The sequence below is a fragment of the Vombatus ursinus genome, unplaced genomic scaffold (assembly GCF_900497805.2).
Source record: "Vombatus ursinus unplaced genomic scaffold, bare-nosed wombat genome assembly UNPS02014818.1, whole genome shotgun sequence".
Classification (NCBI taxonomy): domain Eukaryota; kingdom Metazoa; phylum Chordata; class Mammalia; order Diprotodontia; family Vombatidae; genus Vombatus; species Vombatus ursinus.
The window spans coordinates 60874478-60899903 of record NW_020954596.1 but is presented as its reverse complement, the minus strand read 5'-3'; the positions used below and the strand labels follow the sequence as shown (position 1 = coordinate 60899903).

The 25426-nt window shown below is 38.9% G+C and overlaps 2 protein-coding genes across 4 annotated transcripts in view; one reads left to right on the top strand and one right to left on the bottom strand.

Annotated features, from left to right (window-relative positions):
- Positions 1-3850: 3850 nt before the first annotated feature.
- LOC114023815 lies at positions 3851-5854 on the bottom strand. Its single transcript, XM_027836620.1, has 2 exons — positions 5646-5854; positions 3851-4353 (listed from the first exon to the last, which is right to left on the bottom strand). Exons 1-2 carry the CDS (start codon positions 5836-5838, stop codon positions 3851-3853), a joined length of 696 nt encoding a protein of 231 aa, XP_027692421.1. The 5' UTR covers positions 5839-5854.
- CLOCK (clock circadian regulator) overlaps positions 4891-25426 on the top strand; it is a 108509-nt gene continuing 87973 nt past the window's right edge. For 2 of the 3 annotated variants that reach the window (XM_027836127.1, XM_027836125.1), the window contains exon 1: positions 4891-5106. The gene's annotated coding sequence lies outside the window, so the exon portion shown is untranslated. The remainder of the gene's footprint in view (positions 5107-25426) is intronic. The other variant, XM_027836126.1, reaches the window with a different exon arrangement.

Below are 25426 nucleotides of genomic sequence, written 5' to 3'. Positions count from 1 at the left end.
GGGATGATAGAGAGGCGGGCAGATTGAGAAAGGGGGTAATCAGAAGCAAAAACTTCTGAGGAGGGACAGGGTCAAAAGAAAGAATAGAATAAATGGGGGGGCAGGATAGGATTAAGGGAAATAGAGTTAGTTTTTCACAGCATGTCTACTACGGAAGTGTTTTGCATAACTGCACATGTATAGTCTATATTGAGTTGCTTGCCTTTTCAATGAGGGTGGATGGGGAGGGAGGAAGGGAGAAAAGTTGGAACCCAAAGTTTTAAAAACACATGTTTAAAAAAAAATGTTTTCACATGCAACTGGGAAATAAGAAATACAGGAAATGGGATACAGAAATCTATCCTGCCCTACAGGAAAATAGAAGGGGACGGGGATAAGAGAAAGGAAGGCAGACTAGGGGAAGGGGTATTCAGAATGCCTGCCATCTTGGGGTGGGGGGAGGGGTGAGATGGGGTGAAAATTTGGAACTCAAAATCTTGTGGAAGTAAATGTTGAAAACTAAAAATAAATAAATTTATAAAAAAGAACTCTTAAAAATAAACAAAAAAAATTGATAGGACTACTTTAGTAAGGGTAAAAACAGTTTGAAGCCAATGGAGGAAGTGTAAAGGGAATCAAAAGGATTGACAAGCATGGTGAAAGTTAAATTGAAGCTAGACAATTTGAATTTTTGGTTAGCCCAGTCTGCACAGTTCTGTGATTTCCCCCAGCAATACTATCCAGCCTAGGGACAGAACTGCAGGATGAAGATGGCTAGGGACTAGATCTAAGAATGGGGAACTGGGAAACACAAAGGGAGGAAAGAAAAAAGAAGAGGGCATTATTGGAAGCTAGCACTAATGTGGCTGACCGCTGAATTCCATCTGGGCAGAACTAGTTAAGTGGAAGAAGGAAAGCTCTAATGGATTAAGTGAAGTGATGGATATGTGGAACAACTAGAGATTCAGGTGATGAGGAAGAAAGGTTCAGTGCATGTAGATTAAGTAGCAAGTAAAAAATGTATTAATTCTTTTGTTTTGCTACCAGTCATTTTCTGATGAGCCCAGCCTTCCTTGAATCCTCTGAATAACTAACTTCATGCAAAATGATTTCTTCTGACATTGCGTATAACTTCTACAAACTGTAGTCCCTCCATCTCACTTCACCCCCCAAACCCCATACAGAGAAAAGTAAAATGGGTTTCATCATCTGTTCTCTGGATTAAAATTGGTCATTACATTTAATCTGAATTCAACCGACATTCAGTGTTGCAGGGAGTCATCATATATGTTGTCTTCCCTGTTCTTACTTTTTTGCTCTGTATCACTTCATATTAGTCTTTCCATAGTTTTCTGAATTCTTCCTATTCATCATTCCATACAGCAAACTATTCAGTTACATTCACATACCACAGTTTGTTTAGTTGTTCCCTGATAGTTGAGCACCCACTTTCTATACTTTTTTTTTTTTTTTGCTAACACAAAAAGTGCTACAATCAATATTTGATTGAATCTTTTTTCTTTCTCTCTTTGGAGGTATATATATCTAGTAGTAGGATTGCTGGATTAAACATTATTAACAGTTTAATGGCTTGTCTTGCACAGTTCAAAATTGTTTTCCAAATGGATGGACTAATTGGCAACAGTTCCACCAACAATGTATTAGTGTTCCTCTCTTCCCTAACTGCTCCTCCAACATTCACTATTTCTGTCTTTCTCATCTTTGCCAGTTTGCCAGTTGGGAGGTAAAATCTCAGAGTTGTTTTAATTTGAATTTCTTTTATTATTAGATGCCCTCTTATTTTTTCTTTCCTCCCTTTATGTTTCCCAGTTCCCCACTCTTAGAATTATTTTATTATTATTATATTTTTTTCACATTCAATAAATAATCTATTAATCATTGACTGTGCAAAATACTGTGTTGGGAATACAAAGAAAGAAAAATGCCCTTAAGGGTAATCAGTTGAAGGAACTAGACATAGTAGAAAGAGAGGGGAGGGCATGATAGCTGTCTTCTGTTACTTGAAGGGCTGTCTCATGGAGGGGAGATTAAACTTGCTCTGTTTGACTCCAGAGGACAGAACCAGACACAGAAGCAGCAGCTAGGTGACATATTAGACTGAGTGCTGGACCTCAACTTAGAGAGACCAGTGTTCAAATCCCTTCCTTGAACATTGGTCTCAGTCTCAGTTTCCTCAACTGTAAAATGGGTAACAATAACAGAACCTACCTCACAGGGTTGTTGTGAGGACCAAATAAGAAAATGCCTCAGAAAGCATCTGAGTAATGTGAGATGAGGAAGAAGAAAGAAGAGGGAACTCTCAGGGAATATCAATTTTTTCAGTGAAATGTGAGATAGGGTTCTCACTTGAGAAGGTGTGAGGATGGACAAAAAGATGTGGAAAAGCCTTTGAGGCTGTTAACAAGATTTTACTAAGCAAGTCTCTAACCTGAGGGACATTGATACAATGCTTCCTGGTCACCTAAAGGCATAAGAAGTCAGCCAGGAGCAGTCAGAGATTTCTGAAAACCACAGGAGTGACTCAACACTTTTCCATATGGAGACAGGGGGTAGGTGGGAGGGAGGAGGAGAATGGCCAGAGAAGCTAAGTAGCACTGTATCAATGTCCCATCTTTGCTACATTAGGGCAAAGTAAACTACCTTTTGTTATCTGTTGGATGACTTGAAATTGCCTCATTCAGTAAAAGCAAACCTAAACTGAGAGTGATAGTGTTAGGGCGGATAGAACAGCCTCCGATAGCAGGGCAACATTAACTGTAGGATAAAGAACTAGGAACTCAAGATAAGGGGATCCTGTTGAATTGAATTGGTTCATTCAGGGTTCAAGATGGGGAAGGAAGGATAATGTAGCCAGCTTAAAGTGATAGGTGGGGAAAGGCCTGAGCAGTGGAGTGATTGAGGTCATGGTGAAGATGAAGAACAGAGCTGAGGGTTGTAAGGCAGAGAAAAGTGAGGTAACAGTAGATCATGATCAGATACCACAGGTATGACCATCACTCTGTAGCTGAGGTGGGGTTGAGGAGTAGGTGATGGGAAATGGGTAAATGGTGGAAGTGGGAGGTAAAGGTCTTTGAGGGAACATCAATATATATTGAAGTCTTCTAATATGAGGGCAGAAGTTGGGGAAGAGAATGTGTTAATGGAATTAGATGAAAGAAGGGGTATCTTGGAGGTCAGTAGATAAAAGCTAGCAGAATTTTGATTGGCTGATAATTATGGATTGAATGAATCTCAAAGTTACTGGGGTGAGGGAGGACAGGAGGTGTAGAAGGAAAATCTTAAAGTGCCAGTGAAGAGCAAGGCGTATACCAAATCCCCACTAGTGTTGGAAAGGAGGTACAGGGAAGCAGTGTTCTAAGAAAGGAGCCAGGTCTCAGTAAGTGCAAGATGGAAGGAGTGAGAAATGAAAACATTAAGAGTATCATCTCCTCTTACCAAGTAGTCCTAAGTACCTCTTCCCCTGCCCCTATCAGTGACAGAATCCTAGGTTGTGTGGACCATAGGTCTGAACAATCATATACGTCTCTTCCCTTGGACATAGAGAAAGACAATTTTAAATAAAGCTTACTGAAGGAAATGCCATTGTTATATCCAGAATGAAAACCTTTAATAAACAATACATACTGATTTTAATTCCAGGGATATCCCTTCAAACATGAAAATGCATAGGAACTAAACCGTCTAACACCCCACTTCCAAAAAATCCAACCTGCTTTGCAAGATGGACCAAATATTCCTTAAGCACCAACTGGGTAATTAACAGCATGCTTCCTAATGCTTAGGAACAATCCAGCTAAAGCTCAGGGAACGATTCACCTTTTATTTTTTAAGGAAGCATCGCTTCTGACAGTTACTGCCTAGGGCCATGGTTGCTCCAGGGCATCAAACCTCTCTCCTCTCCCCCTCCAGGCATCAAACCTGGGGGCCCTGTCTTTGACCCGCAGACCACCCGGGAGAAAATGTGGAGTCTAGCTCGGTCTCCGAGGGGGGTGAATTTCCTCCGGACCCACGAGATCCTGGAGAGAGGGGGTGGGGAGGGTGGAGGATGAGCCGCGGTCCTAAGCCCGGTCCACACGCACGCGGGAAAGTCTTCCTTCTTTCCCGCCGCCCACGCGGCCTCGGAGAGCGAAGCGCGGGGTGGGGACGCCGGGGCTCGGCGGCGGCAGCTGCAGGGGCAGCACAGTTTTCCTTCTCCGCCTTTCGTTCGGTCCAAGACTTTCTGTCCTTGGGAAGGCCACTTCAACCCCACCTTTCGGCTTTCCAGTAAGGGGATTCGTTCCTGCCAAATGCTGGGAAGGAAGACAGGAGCGAGACCTCCGGGAAAACCCCAGCTTCCTCTGTACCCGGGCCAGTCTGGGAGAATAGGAACAGAGCTACAGTCGGGTGGGAGGCGGGGATAGGGGTGGGGGGGAGTAGGGAGGCAGAGAAGCAAGAGGAGGAGGAAAACCGCTAGAGCCAGCGCAGGCGCATGGCCGACGCGAAAGTTGGGCAAACAGGAATCCTTCGCCCCTCCCGCCTCGAGCGCCCTCATCCTGGAATCCGCATGCGCACCACAAGGCTCGGGAAGCCTTGGAGGCATGGCTGAGAAAAGGGGCGAGGGCCGGCTGGGCCTCTACTGCCGCGAGGGCAGCAGTCGGCGCATGCGCGGGGTGAGACGCTCAATCACAGATTTGATTTGAGGCTTGCCGATTAAAAAAAATTAGGAAAAAAAAAAAAGGGGTCTGCTCCCTACGCGTGCGCACTGCGGGCAAGCATAGTCTGGGCGGCTGGGCCCGGGGCCTGTCGGTTGCCGGTAGGCTTGACTTGGCGGCGCATGCGTGCTAGCAGTGCCGGCGGATGAGGGGAGGGGAAGAAAAGAGGAGGGGAAGGAGAAAGAGGAGTGGGGTGGCCGCAGAGGCGGCAGCAGTAGCAGCAGCAACCGCGGCGGCGGTGACTGCGGGTACTCCTCGCAGGCCTCGGGTGCTGCTGCTGCTGGCGGTGGAAGCTTGTGGTGTATCGGAGGCTCCTTGGGAGAGGCAGCAGCTGCCGTAGCCACACGGAGGGGTGGGGGGAGGGGGGAGAGGGAAGAAGCCGCTGGAGCCGCCAGAGCCGCCAGCCGTTCGCACGGTGAGGACTGAGGGCGCTGGGGAGGGCAGGGGGCCGGCCGGTGCGCAGGCTGGGGCGCACCTCAAAGTTTGACAGCCGGGCAGGAGAGTCTCTCTCCAGGAGTTGGCTCCGGGGCCCGCCCGAGGAGGGGACACCCCCTCCCCCCCGGGGCGAGCCGGGGCTACCTGGCGGGCCGGGGGAGGGGGGGCGGAGGCTGGGAGCGGAGCGGAGAGCCGGGGGACCGAGGGTGTTTCCTCAGGGACCCGCTAGGCCTTGTGACCCACTTTATTTCTGTCACTACTCAGGCACGTTTGGAGCGCAGCCCGATTTGGCGTCCGAGGCGCCCTGGGCTCTTGGTCACCCCCGCCCTGTCGCCGGCGCTCGCGCGGCCCAGTAAGCATCCCTCCTCCCCGCTCCTGGTGCCCGGCGCGGCGGGGAGCAGCTCTGCCGCCCCCGCCGCGTCCGGCCCGCCGAGAGTCGGGCCGGGGCGGGCCGGGCCGAGCTGCCCCAGGCGGGAGTTCCTAGCTCGCACACCCCCCCCCCCCACCCCGCGCATGTACTTCTCTTCGGGGAGCGCTGCGCCCGCGGAGCCCGGAGGGCGGTACAAATGGCAGTGCTTTCGCCTTTTGCCCCTCTGCCTTTTTTGCCTCGAGGCTCTTCTGACAGCCGCTCTCGCCCCTCCCGGCCGGGCCGCATCGCGTCCCCGGGGGTGCTGGGGCAGCAGCGGAGTGGACTAAGCCTTGGATTTCCCATTTCGGTGAGAAGTGGTTTTCCTCGTGTGTGGAAGTGCCTTGTTCAGGGGCGATGAAAGAGGCAGTGACTTGGCGGATGAAGGATGTGATTAGTTTGTTGTTTCCTACAATTGGGACTGATAGGCACTGGGAAAACTTTGAGGCATTAGAGTGTGTGAGTGTGTGTGTGTGTGTGTGTGTGTGTGCGCGCGCCAGCGTGCATTCGTGCTGGCACATGTCTATGTCTATGTGTATATATGGTGTATGTGTATAATATATACACAGACACATATGGGTACCTGTAGGCATGCAAGCCTGAGTATATGTGTGTGGTGTGTGCCTGTTGCATGCTAATATGTGTATATGTGTAAATATATGCATATGTATATATGTGGGGTTATGTAGATTGTGTACCAGCGCATGTATATGTATGTTCATGTATATAAGGTATGTGTGCGACTGGGGGGAATAGGTATATTGTGTGCATATGTGTACACATGTGTCTAGTCATGCCAGCATATCTATATATGTGTATATGTGTGTGCCTGCTGATGTACAAGCGCATATGTGTGTGACTAAGTGAGACTGTATGTATGTATATGTATATATGTGCCTGCAAGCAAGGATATATGTGTGATAATGTATATTTGTATATCTGTATGTGTGTACATTTGTATATGCATATTTGCATGTGTATATGTATGTGTGTGCACATCAGTGAGTACATATGCTCATGTGTATATGTATATCATATATACACATATGTACTGTCTATCTAAGGCTCCCCAAAAAACTGAAGATGAAAACAAAAAGAGAAAGAGAAATTTGTTCAGCCACACATTATTTGTTTATTCTTATGATCTCTAAAATCAGAGTAATACAGTTCCATTTAGGATTGCATTTCACCGTCTGGGTGAGGGGTTTTTGGTTGGGGTGAAGGTGTAGAACAGGAATAGAAGAAAAAGAGACTACATTGCAGTAGACTACAGTTGTAGATTACATTGTAGTGCAGTTGTAGTTGAATGTATTTGCTATATATATTTAAAGATTAACATGGAAACATCCTAAACTGGGATGCATTTTAGAAAGTGTATTCCTTTTACTGAAATATGTGCTTTGAGGTGCCTCCAATCTGATCTTGCTTTAAAACTTGTTACGGAAGAAAAATAATCTAGATTCAAGTGTTAAAACATTTGACTGGAAAAAAAAAGATTGTTTCTAAAGTTGAGCATGAATAAAGTAATGTGAAATTAGTTATATTTCTTTGCCCACCAACATATTCATTGCCCTTTTTGAAGTAACAACTTATTTTTCAATTCAAGAAAACAAATACTAATGGAATACTGTGATTTATGGACTTTAATTTTGACTGTGAACAGAGATTTTAAACTTCAGTAGGATACAGAATAATTTGCATTTCCACATTTCACTTCTTTGGTTTAGAAACAGACTATCATGGTGCTCTTTGGATTTGACATAGTAGTTGACATGCTCATATTTTCAGAATTTAGTTCCATTTCTGCTTCATTAATCACTCCTATGTACCGAAAGTTTTCCTGTCAACCACTTAGGAAATGTGAATATTCCAATAAGTGAATTTCATATTAGATTTGGTTTGTCTAGATGTTCTGCATTTCACATTATGAAATTTAAGGATCTCAGCAGTACTGTATATAACATTCATATTAGGAAATAAGAGAGTTCTCATGTAAATAAATATATTAACTGTTTAAGACAGTTTCATGATGAAACTCATACTAAAATGATTTTTAAAAATTTAATGTTAGTACATGTCCTGCTTTATATACTTTTAAAATGATCACTGTCCTAATCTTAATGCAAGAAAGGGTATACTAAATGTTGGTTAAAATATATATTTTTTAAAATTTCAAACTCCCTCTAGTGGCTAATAAGGAATATCCTGTTGAAACTACTTCACAAAGGATTGGGCAAAAATATGGGGAAAGTTATTGTTATTCTATTATTGAAGTTTTTTTTTTTAAGAAACCAGTCTTACTTTTCTTTCTAAATTTTATATCATGTTTGTAAATCTTTGTATTATAGGACAAGTGAGTGATTTTTGTGTTTGATCTTGGCTTACATATAATTTTATTCCTTGGTTCTGAAAGATGGGCAGTTATTTCCGCTTAGCTTTACATTAGGGATTCTGTTCAATCTTGACCACTTTAGATAACACAACTCGTCATTGTTCACCATTCTCTCAACATCCTTACTTTTCCTGCCATTGCTGTTACTCCATTGCAACCCGTGGACAAATGAATGATTTTATATACATCATAAAATTTAGTTTGCCATACAAAAATGCAACTATAAGTCTTAGGAATGCCTATCTTTTCACATTTGAAAGGCCAGGTTAGTTTGGGAACAGTTTGTGTTGCCCTAGGTATGCTCATACTGGTATAGATTCGGTGTTAAATATCCTTGATTTCAGGTGGTCTAGTCTTGAGTGTGTTTCAGTCTGCCCAGTACCTGGGCTAAAACTTACTCTGCTTATGCAAACTTTAAAAAATTATTTAGTATTTTATTTCACCCCAGTTACATGCAAAAACAATTTTCAGCATTCATTTTTAAAACTCTGAGTTCCAAATTCTTTCCCTTCCTTCCTTCCCACTCCCCTCATTGAGAAAGCAAGCAATTTGATATAGGTTATACTTGTGTAGTCATGTAAAACATATTTCCATGTTAATCATGTGAAAGAAAACAGACCAAAGGGGAAAAAAATGAAGGAAAATAAAGACAGTAAAAAATAATGCTTCAATTTGTAATCAGACACCATCAGTTCTTTCTCTGGGGATGGATAACATTTTGTTATGTTAAGTCCTTCAGGCTTGTCTTGGATCATTGTATTGAAGACAATAGCTAAGTCATTCACAGCTAATCATCTTACTATATTGCTGTTACTTTGTACACAATACATTTCACTTTGCATCAGCTCATGTAAATCCTTCCAGGTTTTTCTGAGAGCATCCCAACTCATCAATTCTTATAGCACAATCACATAGCACAATTTGTTCAGCCATTCCCCCGTTGATGGGCATCCCCTCAATTTCTAATTCTTTGCCATCAGAAAAGCACTGCTATAAATATTTTTGTGCATATAGGTCCCTTTACTTTTTGTTTTTTGTCTCTTTGGATACAGACCTAGTAGTGACATTGCTAGGTCAAAGGGTATGTTTTTATAACTCTTTGGGCATAGTTCCAAACTACTCTAAAGAATGGTTGAATCAGTTCACAACTCCACCAAGAGTGCATTAATGTCTCATTTTCTCCACATCTCCTCCAATATTTGTCATTTTCCTTTTCTGTCCTATTAGCCAATCTAATAGGTATGAGGCGGTACCTCAGAATTATTTTAATTTGCATTTCTCCAGTCATTAGTGATTTAGAGTATTTTTTTCATGTGGTTATAAATAACTTTGATTAGTTCATCTGAAAACTTAGTGTCTTTGGATCATTTATCAGTTGGGGAATGGCTTTTATTTTTATAAATTTGACTCAGTTCTCTATATATTTGAAAAATGAGGCCTTTATCAGAGAAACTTGCTTCAAAAATTTTTTTCATAGTTACGATTTCTAAAGGTATTTCCCTCCATCCTATTCCCTCCTCGCTTCCCCCTCCCCCCCATTTATTCTTTTTCTTTTCACCCTGTCCCTCCTCAAAAGTGTTTTGCTTCTGGCTGCTATCTCCCCCAATCTGCCCTCCCTTCTGTCACCCCCCACCCCTTCTTTTACCCCCTTTCTCTCCTGCTTTCTTGTAGAGTAAGATAGATTTCTGTACTCAATTGAATGTGTATGTTATTCCCTCATTGAGCCAATTCTGAGGAGAGTAAGGTTCACTCACTGCCCCTTTCCGTCTCCCCTTCCACTGTAAAAGCTTTTTCTTGCCTTTTTTAAGTGAGATAATTCTACCTCTCCTTTTACCTTTCTCCTAGTATATTCCTTTCTCACCCCTTAATTTTATTTTTTTAGATATCATCTCTTCATATTCAACTCACACCTGTGTCCTCTTTCTATATAAACTCCTTCTTGTTGCTGTAATAATGAGAAAGTTTTTATGAATTACAGGTATCATCTTCTCATGTAGGAATGTTAACAGTTTAACCTTATTAAGTCCCCTCTGATTTCCCTTTCCTGTTTACCTTTTTAATGCTTCTTGAGTCTTGTATTTAAGAGTCAGATTTTCTATTCATCCCTGGTCTTTTCATCAAGAATGCTTGAAAGTCCTCTATTTCGTTGAATTTCCATTTTTTCCCCCTCGAGGATTATACTCAGTTTTGCTGGGTAGATGATTCTTGGTTGTAATACTAGCAGCTAGGACTTAGCTCCTTTGCCCTCTGGAATATCATATTCCAATCCCTCTGATCCTTTAATGTAGAATCTGCTAAATCTTGTGTTATTCTGACTGTGGCTCTATGATACTTGAATTATTTCTTTCTGGCTGCTTGCAATATTTTCTCCTTGACTTGGGAGCTCTGGAATTTGGCTATAATATTCCTGGGAGTTTTCCTTTTGAGATCTCTTTCAGGAGGTTATTGGTAGATTCTTTCAATTACTTTTTTATCCTCTAGTTTTAGAATATCAGGGCAATTTTCCTTGATAATTTTTTGAAAGATGATGTCTAGGCTCTTTTTTTGATCAAGACTTTTGAGGTAGTCCAATAATTTTAAAATTATCTCTCTTTGATCTATTTTCCAGGTTAGTTGTTCTTCCAATGAGATATTTCACATTGGCTTCTATTTTTTCATTCTTTTGGTTCTGTTTTATTGTTTCGTGATTTCTCATAAAGTCATTTGCTTCCATTTGCTCATTTCTATTTTTTAAGGAATTACTTTCTTCAGTGAGCTTTGATACCTCCTTTCCCATTTGCCTAATTTTACTTTTTAAGGAGTTTTTTTCTTCAGTGAATTTTTGTGCCTCTTTTTCCATTTGGCCAATTGGGCATTTCTAGGCGTTTTTCCCCTCATTGGCTTTTTGTACCTCTTTTACCATTTGGCCTCTTCTGTTTTTTAAGATGTTATTTTCTTCAGCATTTTTTTGTGTCTCCTTTACTAAGCTGTTGTCTATTCATGATTTTCTTGAATCACTCTCATTTCGCTTTCCAGTTTTTCTTCTATGAACTTTTTTACTTAATTTTCACAGTCCTTTTTGAACTCTTCCATGGCCTGAGACCAATTCGTATTTTCCTTGGAAGCCTTGGATGTTGGAGCTTTGACTTTGTTATCTTCTTCTGAGTATGTGTTTTGATCTTTCTTGTCACCATAGTAACTTTCTATGCTCAGAATTTTTTTTCAGTTGTTTGCTCATTTTTCCTATTTCTTGATTTTGGACTCTTTACTAAAGTGGAGCTCTGTTTCTAGGGTGGAAGGTGCACTTTCCAAGCTTCAGGAGTTTTGTGCAACTATATTCGGAAAACTTCTAGGGATCTGTAAATTTTCAGTTCTTCCAAAGTGGTATGATCCAAGGAGTGGTGTGTTTACTCCTACTCTGGTGTGTGAGTGACCACAGGTGTTCTTTTCTGCCCTGAAATTGTGATAAGGGTCCCCTCTCTACTGCAGCTGCAAAGAGATCCCTGTAATCTCCTTCTGATCAGTTTTTTGATCCCCTTCCTGTCTGTGGGGTGAGAGCTCTGGCAGCAGCCATTGCTGCTGTTTGATTCAGTGACTCCCAAGGACTGCTTCTGGTTTGTTGGGTCCTATCTGTGCTGCTGTGGCTCGCACTGGACTGCTCTCTACTCTCACCTAGTGCTACAGACCTTTCCTGCAAACTTTCTAAGTTGTCTTTGCCTGGAAAATTACATGATCCCATCGTTTTGTGGGTTTTGCTGCTCCAGGAATTGTTTTATGGCATTATTTAAAGGTATTGGGAGGCGTTTTGTAGAAAGCTCAGGCGAGTCACTGCCTTTTCTCTGCCATTGTGGCTCCACCCACCTTTCTGCACACTCTTTCCCCCCAGTCAAGTGACAGGGTTTATTGTAATGCCAATAGGAGCGGCCAAGATTCTCAGGGAATCTGCAGTTTAATGGGGGTCAGACTGATGTTTATGTACAAAAAGAACTGTGAAAGGATATGGATGGGATTAAGGAATGGTGGGCCAGGTGCTTATAGGGAAAGGAATATTAAGTAATCTGGAGTGGGCTAGGAGTGACAGTGAAAGGACTGTCAAGTAAGCTAATTAAGTGATTTAAGTGGGCTGCAGTGGGCCAGATGCCTTGGGTGGAGGCTCCAGTGATCCCAGCTGCTGAAATGTATGGGAAAATTCAGGGACTGGGTTGCTCTCAAAGACATGATCTTTTCCTTTTAGGGGTCCAGGTCCCGTCACCCCATCCTTCCCTCCTCAAACAAATGAGACCCAATATCTTTTGGGGTAAGGGTCAAAGGTCTCGGCTTCTGAAACTGCTTCCTGCTGGCAAGAGCTGTCTCTGCCTCAAGGGGGTCCCAGGGAGGAGGTTGACTGGAACTGAGTACAGGCTGCATCCGGGGGATGATGGGGGTCTGCACACTCTTTTAGCAAACTTGTGCTCATCAGAACCATATTAAGCTCTGGGCAGTTCTCTGAAATGCACTTCAATCCAGACCCTTATCCCAAGTAAATCACTAGTTGATTCAGAACTAATGGCTAATATAAAGTAGAGCAAAGGGTGAGGATGCCCTTTTGACTTGGCATATGCATAACCAGCAGCACAGAGACATGAACCATCTCTAGGTTCAGTGACTACCAGTCAGATAGTTAACCTGAATAATTTTTGCCAAGCTATTGTGTCATTCTTTTCTGTTGTTAGATTTTCTCTTACCCCTTCTAATCCTTCTGTCATATGCACACACAAGAACTGGCAGATGCAGCTAAATTCCCAAATACAGGGAAAATCAATTGACTTTTCAATAAGTTATTGTATTCCTATTGAAGTACATAGGTAAAAAGAGCTAAGTCATTATCACCCACTGCTCGATGCTAAGCATCTCTTAAATATGTCAGGAGACTACTCTTGTAGGTATTGTTTTGAGAAATACATGAGAGTAGCACGTATATGTGTGTGTATACGTATATATTTTTTTAAAAGTCCACATTTTTAAAGAGTATTCTTCTGTTGATGTTGTATTGATTCAAGTCATAGAATGCCAGAGTCTCTGAAAGGTGAACTAAAGTTGAGGGTCACTGAAAGGGTGATGAAGAATAATGATGGGTGTGAGTAGGCTGCAATTTATTGCCGAGCAAACGTTGCCTAAGAGTATTGTGAAGGATGTCATCAGAGAGATGTTTGACTGGAGAAGAGGTCATGTGAGAGAGTGAGAGATCTATGTGATAGCAAGAGAGCTAGAAGAAGGCCTCCTGGGCTTCTTGTGGAGAATTGATGGGAAGACACGGACTAGCATAGCAAAAGAAGAGGGGGCCACGTTGGGTTGCACTCTTCATCCTCGTAGGGAATACCGGCATTGAGGAGATCACCGATGCAGCAAAATATTGATATATGGAAAGAGAAATTACATCTTTGATTCTGTTCATTTTTATCTCCACTTCTTGGGGAAGCGGAGTATGGTAGAAGAATTTGTGTTCTTTACTTTGTCATTGTGGCAGTGGTTTACCTACTTACTAAGCTGGACACATATGGACAGGAATGGTTTCTTGTTGAAAAAAATCACTAAAGAACCTATATTTTCCTTACTTCTGTGTGATGACTCCATCAAAGATTTTGTTCTATTGTACTAAATATATATATGTATGCATATATATATTTACACATGTGTACTTATACACACATATATGCATATGTATTTATATATACACACCCATTACCATAAAAATGGAAGACGAGAATAAATATTTAGACTCCATGAGCACAGCTTTTGAATAAGCAGTTTAATGTGACACTTGACAGTGATTTTAATACTATTTTTTTCTTCTTTACTTATTATTAGAAAATTATATGATCTTTAGTCTGATAATCATATTAGAATATACATTTTTAGTATTGTTAAACAGTCTAAGTTGGGAAGTAAACATTCCATATCATTTAATAATTTCAAATTAAAATTTCTTATTTTATTTATTATTCCTCCCCAAATACACTCACCAGGTGACTTTTTAATAACCTTTAAAAATGCTAAAAATAAGATAAAACTAAAGGGAATTTCTTAGAATTTCAAAATTAGAAAATACTTCAGAGGTCATCTAGTCCTGAATAATTATGTAGGAATTTTATCTATAGAATCTATAAATTGTTATCCAACCTCCACTAGTAAATGTCCCGTATATCCAGAAACATTTCACTTATTCTTTGTTAAGAAGTTTTTCTTTACACTCAGCAGAGGTTGGTCTCCCTGTAACTTCAACCCATTCTTCCCAGATCTTCCTTCCAAATCCAAGGAGAACAAGTTTAATTCTTCCCAATTACAGCTCTTAAAATGCTTGAAGATTGTTATCATGTACTCCTTGAATCTTCTCTTCCCATTGCTAATCTTATGCATGGTTTCCAATCCTCACAAGTCACCCTAGTCTTGGGGGGAAAAAAACAAAAACAAATACCATATTACAGGGTTACTGTTGTTTTCCTGAAAGCAAAACAGTAGTTAATTTCAAATGAGAAAATATATGTAAAGCAGTTTGAAAACCTTAAAATGCTATTTTGAAAAAGTTAGCTGTATCATTTGTACCAGCAATAATCTAGCTTTTTTTCTAGAGAGGAGGAATTATAACTATCAGAAGGTGGCTTTTTTTTGGCTTAGTTATTAATTCTATAATTAAGTATTACACTAACATTTTATGTAACCACTTATTAATTAGCCTTTTTTTTACAGCCACTATTTGGTAAGGAACTGAGTGAGCAAAATGACTTGAGAATATTTATTTCCTAATTCAACAGATTATTCAAAGATTAAGCTGCCTGAACTCTCCCTGTGAGAATAGTTCCAGCCCTTATGGTATCACCAAAGTGATTCTGATTCAGGCTCCTGAAATTCTTTTGTTGCCAAATATGTTCTTGAAATACAGTAGTATTGCAATATTCTTTTTTAATTGCTTTAAGCTAATGTGGAAAAGTAGCTTATACAATGAAGGTATTTTACATGAGTGTTACTTCTGATTCAAAGGGTTGGGTGTTTTATAGTGTTTGGAATGTGATTCATATTTTATTGCATTAGACATAATTAGTGTGCATTTTATTATGTATCACTTAATTTTTTAAAGATACTCAGCAGTTTTTGTTTTATTCAGATGTATCTGTTATTTAATTAGTCATTCTGCTAATTCTTTTAAAAATAATAAGAAATGAAAATAAACCTCAATTCCTGTTTTTTGGCATATAAAGACTAGCCAGACGTTAACTCATATGACCAGCCAATAGTTTTTCATTTGTATTAAAGTTCCATCCTACCTTTATATTGGGCAATATGATAGTTATATATCGGATGAAATTCATCATTTGAAAAGTTTCAATAGAATGTTCTTCAGGAGGATTAGAATTCCAAGTAGAATTCTGCTTGCTTTTAAATTGATATCTAGGTAAAATTATTTTTGTGATTTCCTGTTAAAAATATTGTTTGCCCACATATTTCCAAGAGGACCAGTGGATGGTTGGTGGTAACAGCTAAATTTACCTTCCTAGTTATTCTTTGTTTAGGTTAATGTTACAATTGATTTGCCTTTCTTGAGCATTTTGAGGGCAGCAGGGGGACATGACAAAGTCTAGGCAGTAGTTGGGGGAAAGATTGGCTAGGATTGAAATAGTCACCTTTCTAGAGCTATTTCTTTTAATAAGGAGTGAGTTTGAATTCTACTTTGTAATTTTAATCTGAGACAAAAATGTACTCTGCAGCACAGTTACAAGTTGGGAGTAGGGAGATGATAAATTTAAACTATTTTTAAAAATTTCCTTTTTATTATTAATTGAAACATAGCATCAATTACAATTTATTTTTAAATGGTCAGTTAGTAAATATTAAGTGTCTTCTGTGTTCCAGGTACTGTGTGAAGCTCTGGGGGGAAAAGGCAGGCAAAAGACAGTCTTTGCTCTCAAGGAGCTTACAGTCTAATGGAGACAACATGCAAACAATTAAGGCAAGGTATATACAGAATACATAGGAAATAATAGAGGGAAGGCACTAGAGTTAAGAGGGATTGGGAAAGACATCCTGTAAAAGATGACATTTTAATTGGGATTTTAAGGAACTCAGTAGGTGAATTTGAGGAGAGAGAGCCTTCCGACATGGAGGTGGGGGGGCACCCAGAGAAAAGAAAATAGTCTTTTTGTTACCCATTTTAAATAGTGATTGTTCTCTATTCTTTACTCTTGGGGTTTTTTTTCTTTCTGTTTTTTTTTTTTTGAATATAGCTTCTGTAAGTCTTCCTACTCACTTAAAATTTTTTTCTTTGTATTTATACTTAGTAGTAAGATCAGATTGGCAATAATGTACGAAGCATTCTGCTTTGGAAACGAAGCTTTTTTTACTTAGCTATATAAGCTTTTACGTAAAATTTCACAAAATTACTGTACCAACAAGACCCTACTATTAGTCATCTTATGGTTCATTGTCACTAATTAATATTTTTACATCTGAATCACAGCTTCATTTGGACAACCTTTTACTTTTAAGTTCAATACTTTCATAGCACCTGCCACTTTCCCTGTGCTTCTTGTGAATTCTTTGAAAACTGTGTAAGATTCATCTGTTCTTGAAGCTGCAAATATTTTGTTTACAGTTTCTTATTTTAAAAGATTTGAGGGGCACTATTCTGAATAGATTTCCTTTTTGTTGTGATTTGTTTTTGAAATTGTTAGATAATTTTCAAGATTCAATTAAATGCAACAAAATTTTCAAACAGCTACTATGTGGAGAGATAGTTTAAGTGAAAAAGGACCCCTGTTCTTGTGAAGCATAAAGTTTATGAGAGTTGGGGGGGAGGTGATAGAGAATAACTACAGCATTTTAGAGAGCTATGTATAAAATGCCCTGTGAATTCTAGTGGGTGAGGATGGCCTAATTTCCTGTGGAGATCAGAAAAGGTCTCATGAAGAGCTGCATTTGAATTGGGCCTTAATATCTCTGACAAAGTTCAACAGGGCAAGACTGGAATAGAAGACAGTATAGACAAGTGGAAACATTGAGATTAAAAGTGGAGGATATAGGAAAACATAGGACTTGTATAGAGATCAGTGGCTAGTTTAGTTTGGTTAGAGGCCAGAAGAGGGGAGTAGTGTAAAGTAATACTGAGGAGTTTGAACTTTATTATAAATAGTCACGAATTAATTGTTTTTGAGTAATAGAGTGACATGACATGAAGTAGCATGGCATTGTGGGTAGATTGCTGGACTTGGAGTCAGGAAGACTTCAGATAAAATCTTATCTTGGTAAACTCAAAATGGGTATAGGATTTCGATATAAAGACTGATACTAAAAGGAAACTAGGAGAGTAAGGAATAGTTTATCTTGCAGATCTATGGAGAAGGGAAGAATTTATGACCAAACAAGAGATAGAGAACATTATGAAATGCAAAATGGATAATTTGATTACATTAAATTGAAAAGTTTTTGCACAAACAAAGCCAATGCATCCTAGTTTAGGAGGGAAGCAGAAAACTGGGAAAGAATTTTTACAACCAGTGTCTCTGATAAAAGCCTCATTTCTAAAATATATAGAGAACTGAGTAGAATTTATAAGAATACAAGTCATTCCCCAATTGATAAATGGTCAAAGGATATGAACAGGTAGTTGTCAGAGGGAGAAATTAAAGCTATCTATAGTCATGAAAAATTTCTAAATCACTATTGATTAGAGAAATGCAAATCAAAACAACTCTGAGGTACCACATCCCACCTATCAAATTGGCTAACATGACAAAACAGGACAATGATAAATGTTGGAGAAGATGTGGGAAAATTGCAACACTAATACATTGTTGGTGGAGTTGTGAACTGATCCAACCATTTTGGAGAGCAATTTGGAACTATGTCCAAAGGGCTATAAATTGTGCATACCCTTTGGCCCAACAATACCACTTCTAGGCCTATATTCCAAAGAGATCATAAAAATGGGGAAAGGACCCACATGTACAAAAATATTTATAGCAGTTCCTTTTGTGATGGCAAAGAATTGGAAATTGAAGGGTTGCCCATCAATTGGGGAATGGCTCAACAAGTTATTGTATGTGAATGTAATGGAATACTATTATGCTATAAGAAATGATGAGCAGGCAGACTTCAGAAAAACCTGGAAAGACATAACGAACTGATGCAGAGAGAAATGAACAGAACCAGGAGAACATTGTATGCAGTAACAGCCACAGTATGCGATGACTGACTTTGATAGACTTGGCTGTTCTCAGCAATACAGTTTGCTTATAGTATCAGCCTTTATTTCTAAATCATGAACCCGTTTTGACTTAATTTGGTATATGGTGTGAGATTTTGGTCCATGTCTAGTTTCTGCTGTACTCTTTTCCAGTTTTCCCAGCAGTTTTTGTCAAATAATGAGTTCTTATTCCAGAAGTTGGGGTCTTTGGGTTTATCAAATAGTAGATTACTTATGGTCATTGACTACTTTGTCTTGCATACTTAACCTATTCCACTGTTGAAGTTCAGAATTAAAAAACGAAACAAAACTTGTCACCATAAGGCAAACAAATTTGTCTCCCTCTGGAATATAAATAAGCTCCTTGAAGTCAAGAACTCTTTTTTGTTGTTCAGTCATTTCAGTTGTGTCTAACTCTTTGTGACCCCATTAGGGTTTTCTTGGTAAAGACATGAGAGGTTTGCCATTTCCTTCTTCAGCTCATTTTATAGATGAGGAAACTGAGGCAAACAGGATTGAGTGACTTAACCAGGGTCACACAGCTAGTAGATATCTGAGGCCAAAGCTTAACTCAGGAAGAGTCTTCCTGACTCCAGGCCCAGCATCCTATCTACTGTGCCACCTAGCTTTAGTTTTTGTTTTTGAATCCCCAGGACTGGGCACAGCACCTGGCACATAAAGCCTTAAAATATGATTGATCACTGGTTGCAGATCTCAATCTACTCCTATCCTAATAGAAACTGAAAAAGAATCAACTCATGACTTTAATTCACAGACTAGGGACTTAAAAGAAATCCTCCCCATTTTAGGGAAGTCTGGTTTTGAGAGCCCTTCAAACAAAGAAACACGTGAGACCCAAAATATTTCAAATTCTTGATTTTCCCCAAAGTTCTCCCTTTTTACATATAGTTTTAGATCTTCTGTTTACACCACTGAGTAAGATTCAGTTAGGTATTAATGTGTTCTTAGCTTCTCCTGAACATTTTCTAATCTTTTAGCAAAAAGAGTACATGTATACCCTAGGCAGGCATCAGGAAACAAGATACAGAAGGAACCCTAGTAAAGGCACCTAAAATTTAAAACAAGGAGCCTTGAATCACCAAATCTGGAGAACTATGTGTCATTCTTTTCATAATTTTTATTTGTTTAGCTATTAGATAACAATGTACTGGATTCTCTTACAAAGTACTCTGAGGAGTATATGGTAAGCTGGCTACTTCTGTTTACAAAGGCCCTGCCTGCACAGCACAGGCTCTGGCAGGTTCTTTTAAGCTGGCAAACTCTTTACAACTATTGTCTGAGAACAAGCCAAAATCAGAGAGATTCATCATCAGGTTGGCAGCAGGATGATGAATTTTATGGCCACAAAAACTCTCAAAGGAGTAGTATTGGAAAAGTTGTGATTTGTGTAGATGGAGTAAATATGGTCACACTAAAAAAATTTTTTCCTCGTCAGAGCTAGAAAGGATTGTGAAAATAATTTGTTATGTGAATTTTGTAGACTTGAGGTGTTTCCCTTTGTAGCTAAGTTCTCCTAGGATTCTGCAGTGACCCAGTAAAAGAGGAGTGTGCTCATAACCTCTGCTTTTCTGTCCTAAAACTATTTCATCTGATCTCCTCCCAACAGTTCTTTAGTTTCTTTGCTTTATGGTGACAAGTTTTGTTTTGTTTTTTTAATTCTGAACTTCAGCATCGAATAGAATGGTCGGTCATGTTCATATACATAGAGCAGAAAAAGGATTGCACATGAAGCTGTAGATCTGTATTTTGTACAATTTGGTCTTTTTAAGAATATAGTAAATTCAGCCTATAGCTTTCAAATCTGTCCTGCTGGTCTGTGCTTCCTGGCCTTTTTTCTGCAGTAAAAAAAAAAAAAAAGTTTTGATGAACCTTTTCCTACTCTGATTCTTCTTCTTCTTCTTTTTTTTTTTTTTGCAGCTCTATTTCCTCCCCCTCACCTTTTCTTGTCACTCCCCCCACTGGGGAAAAAAAAATCCTTGTAATGCATATAAAATAGTCAAGCAAAAGTCTTATTCTGCCTCTTGAGTCGCCCCTCTCTGTAGAGAGAAGCAGTGGATAACATTTTATATAATCAGTTCAGAGTTATTCTTTGTAATGTTGTTATTGTATAAATTATCGTCCTTGTTCTTTGTACCTTACTCTGCATTAGTGCATATACGTCTTGTCAGATTTCACAGAAACCGTCCACTTCATTATTTCTTACAACACAATAATATTCCATTATATTCATGTAACAGAGCTTGTTTACCATTTCCCAGCAGGTAGAAACCCCCTTAGTTTGCTACTTTGCTACTACAAAGTTCTTATAAATTTTGTTTATGCGAATCTTTTTCTTCTTTCTTTGATCTGTTTGGAGTATAGGCTTAGTAGTGGTATTTGGATCAAAGGGTATGCACAGTTTAGTGAATTTGGGGGCATAGTTCCATATTGGTTTCTCAGAGTAGATAGTAAAATACAGTTCTTCTACTTTTAGGAGAATCAGTCAATTAACAAATGTTTATTAAATGCCTACTGTGTGTCAAGCACTGCTGGCCATGCAAAGACAAAAATCAAACAATTCCTTTTCTCAGGGGGCTTACATTCTTTTGTGAGTAGGAGACAACATGTACAAATATAAGTATACAGCTTGCCCAAAAAGTCTTAGTTCAGTCTATTAAAGTTTTAAAGCTTATTTAAAGCTTTTTAAAATTTTAAACTGCACTAAGATTTTTGGAACCTGTATATGTAACATATATTCAAAATAAATATAAGGTAATTTTGGGATGAGGGGAAGGCACTAGAAGGTGGGGAAAAGTGGGAAAGGCTTTATGTAGCTGAACTTTGAAGGACATTGGGAATCTAGGAGTCAAGGAGGGAGTTCATTCCAAGAATAGGGACAATATGTGATGGCATGGATAATGGAGATGGAATGTAGTATGCAATAAATCTCAAGAAGGCCAATTTGTTAAGGGAAATAATATGTAATAAGCCTGGAAAGGTAACCTCGGAGCTAGGTTGTGAAAGGTTTTATGTGCCAAACAGAGGAATTTTTATTTGATCCTAAAATCAGTAGAAAGCCCCTGGAACTTTTTGAGCTAGGAAATGTCATGGTTAGACCTGTACTTGAGGAATATTTTGTTTGATAGCCCTGTGGAGTATGGATGGGAGAAGAGGAAGAGATTTGGAGCAAAGAAACTAATTAGAAGGCTTTTGCAATAATTCAGCTCAAGATGATTAGGGCTTGAATTAGCATGAGTGGAGAAATGATTGGAAAAAAGGTAATGGATAAGAGAGATCTCATAGAGCTAGAATTGACAAGACTTCTATCAAAATGGTTATGTGAGATGAGGGAGACTGAGGAAAAAGAGACAAATAGAGACACAATAAAGAGGGAGACAATAAGCATCAGGAATTTAATTTAAAAAAAAGTTTTCAGAGTATGTCTTGGAATAAATAGCACTTTTTTTTATGTCTCCTGCATCTGATATAATTTATTTCAGTATGAAGATCTTAAAGTACTGCAAAATGCTCAGTGATTTTAAAAAGTGACTATCAAAGTTTAATGTATTTTTAAAGGATTTTTAATAACAAGAGCTGAGGATGGAAAGGTTTGGAGGTCAATGCTTGGGTACTTGGAAAATCTAGTTAAAGAAACAGTGAGGTAGCATGATGCAATGTGTATAGGGGCCAGCCTTGGAGTATGGAAGTCTTTTGGTGAAGCTCTGCCTGATAGATACTGGCTGTGAGGCCCTGGGAAAGCATTAAGACCTTTCAATCTCCCTGGTTGCTCACTAAATTCTCATTATCTCTAAGCAACTTGCTAAGACTGTGGAGGTTGCTGCCGGTTTTCATTGATGGAAGAAATTTTCATGCTAGGTGTTCTCCAAACATTGGAATCAGAAGTCTGGACCCAAACAATAATAATGTTCCCTGAGCATTCTTGTTAATTGAGAGTTCACTGTAAGTATTTTTTGTTGAAACATTTGCCATGAAATTCAGTTCTTCATATGAGTAAGATATTTAGATTCTATCCTGAAATGAGCTTTGAATTTTTAAAAAGTTTTGCTTTTTGTTTTTGCACTGTAATCATCCTTCCCTTCTACCCTCTTTGAACTCTTCTCATAACAGAAAGGTTTGAGCTGTGCCCCTCCTCTTGGTGAGATGTTTTGTTTTTAATGCTTTTGGATCAAGATTATTACAGTTACTAGAATGTGACAGCCTTTTAATAGTGTTTTTGTTTGCGTTATTTTAATAGTAACTCTCCTAAGTGATAGATGAGCTGCTGTAGGGGGAGTTTCCACAAAAAAATAAATCTCTTAGATTTATTATTGAGATAGTTGGTATGTATCAAGTGGATGGACAGATTAAGTGGTGTTAAGAGTATTAAAACTGGATTGACCAGTCCATTCAGGAAGTCAGGAAAAAAAAACTTGAATCTTCTGAGCAGATCAAGTTGTATGGTAGCCTCCTTTGCCTTGTAATATGCTTTCAAGTAACGTCTCATCTCATAGGGCAAAGCCTTTTTGTCCCCCTTTGTCCTTCTCATCTGCACTTCTTTTTTATAGTACAAAGAGAGACTATAATCTCTTTTAGAAATAGGTGACTCCAGTAGAGTTAAATAAATATTGTTGTGTTATAAAAATGTGGTTCTTTGTTAAAATGAACACATATTCATTAAACAATAACCAGTCCACTATAAACTATAGATCTATTTAGAGGATCTTCAGGAATATGATTTGGTGAGACATGCTTATATTATACTTATGTTTTTGGTGTCTCTGAAACATTCTTTAGAAAAGTATTTAGGTGAATTTATGATTTGGTGTCCCATAATTTTTACCTACTTTTGGAGTCAGGGTAGCATCTTTTATTTTAATATACTGTCAAAGACTTTACCTTGTCATACTGGAAATGAACTTATTTTTATTTCTAAACTGTCCATGTGCTTCCCAAGTTACATATAGGTGCTGTCCCTAGAAACTTGAGCCTCTGAAATAAAATATAATCAATGTAGGGATGGATGGACAGTGATCAAGTCATAGAGTCATCTCTTATATGGAAAGACTCAGCTACTATCAGTAGCATAAATAAATATATTATGACCATAAGAAATTTTTAAAAATTACCAAAACCAAATTAAATGGAAGTCAAAAATCTGGAGAGAGCTGGATATGTTTGATTATGATTTCCTCAACTGTAAAATGGGAATAACAATAGCAATATACATCACAGGAATGTTGTGAGGATCAAATGTGATATTTGTAAAAAGTGTTTAGTACAGTGCTTGGCACATAGTAGGCTCTATATAAATGCATGTTCCCTTCCCTTTCCCTCCCTTCTTTTTCACTTAAGAGATAGCTAGGTGGTACAGGAGATAGAGCACTGGACTTACAGTCAGGAAGACACTTAACAGCTCTATGATCCTGGGCAAGTCACTTAAACTGTGTCTCAGTTTCTCATCTGTAAAATGGGGATAATAATAGCACCTACCTCACATGGTTGTTGTGAGGATAAAATGAGGTGATATTTGTGGAGTGTTTTGAAAATCTTAAAGGACTATGTAAATGCTAGCTGTTATTGTTTTTTATTTGGGTAGAGAAGAGAACCTGGATTATTCCATCAGTATGAGGAACTCCTGGTATGGAAATTTCTGCCACCCATGCAGATTGGCAACTGGTCTGTAACTTGTAATCTTATTGAGTTGCCTGAGGCACTAAAATGTTAAGAGACTTGTCCATGGTGTCACATAATTAGTCCGTGTCAGAGACAGAACCTGAACCCACACTTTTTCTGACTTCAAAGCGAGCTTTTATTTTGTTATTCCATGCTGTCTCTAATTTAAAAAAAAAAGTTGGTGTTGTTTTACTAAATTTTGCAATGTAATTGCAAACCAGAGCCAAATATGCTGTTATTTTAATACTAACTTTGTGAATTACTGAAAGGCATGGAGATGGGGAGAGATCAGACAAGTCATCTTCAATACTAATGTAATTGTTTTTATCACTGTAGAATGAAGCCTGCCTATTATTATGCCTGAAAAGTACCCCAGTGCTCTGTTCTGGACCTTCTCCTTCCCTCCTCTCTCCTCCTCCCTTCCACTGTACTCCTTCTCCTCTCCCCTGCCCTCTCCTCTCCTTTTTTTTTCTCCCTTTTGTGTGTTTTGTTGATCTCATCAGCTTCAATGGGTCCAACCATAATTTCCATGCAGATTATTTACAAATCTACACACCTTGACCGTCTCTCTTTCCTGAGCCATAGTACTACATCTTCTGGTGTCTACTGGGCACCTTTACTTGACTGTTCCATAGACCACTGGTTCTGAAACCTTTGTCTATGTCTTTGTCTTTCTTTGTCTCACACACACAAACACAAAAAAGAGAAGCTATAGATATTTTTGTACATATGAAACATCTTCCTGTTTCTTAGATATCTTTGGGGATATGGGCCTGGTAGTACTATTAGTGGATTAAAAGGTAAACATAATTTAGTAACTTTTGAGGTATTGTTTCAGATAACTAGATCAGTTTACAATTCCAACCACAATATGATCAGTTTACCAGTTTTCCTAATCTCTCCAACTTTTGTCATATCTTTTTTCAGTCAGCTGTGGTAATCTGATGGTTCTGAGGTAGAACCTCAGAGTTGCTTTAACTTTCATTTCTCTATTAGTAGTTTGGAATATTTTTGCCAGATGGCTATAGAAACCTCTGATTTCTTCCCTTGAGAACTTCCTGTTCGTATCCTTTGATTATTTATTAGTTGGGAAATGGTTTTTTTAATAAATTTGAATCAGGTTCTATGTCTTGAAAATATCAGAGAAACTTATTGTAAAGATTTTTCCCAGTTAATTATTTTGCTTCTAACTTTAGTTGCATTGTATTCATTTGTATAAAAACATTTAGTTGTACATAATCAAAATTGCACTAAATTTTCTCTTCTGTGATCTTTTCTGTCCCTAGTTTGGTTATGAACACTTTCCCTATTCATAAATCCAAAAGGTAATTCCTACCTTGCTTCTCTAATGTGGCCTTTTATATTTAGGCTATGTGTCCAATTTAGTTTATCTTGGTATGTGGTGAGGTATTGATCTAAAGATCTAAACCTAATTTCTGCCAGACTACTCAAACTACAGTTTTCTTAGCAGTTTAAGAAAAAATAATGAGTGCTTCTCCGTTAGCTAGAGTCTTTGAATTTATCAAACACTAGGGTATTAAGTTTGTTTGCTATATTCATTGTTGTGTACCTAGTCTGTTCGACTCATCAGTCTCCCTCTTTTTTGTTGTGTTGTTTCAATCGTGTCTCACTCT

What these genes read in the sequence shown, in the direction of transcription:
- LOC114023815 (XM_027836620.1), bottom strand. Translation starts at nt 5,838, where the DNA reads ATGGGAAATCCAAGGCTTAGTCCACTCCGCTGCTGCCCCAGCACCCCC. An exon ending in GCAGCGCTCCCCGAAGAGAA is followed by an intron (nt 4,354 to 5,645) that starts GTACATGCGCGG and finishes CTATTCTCCCAG; the next exon opens with ACTGGCCCGGGTACAGAGGA.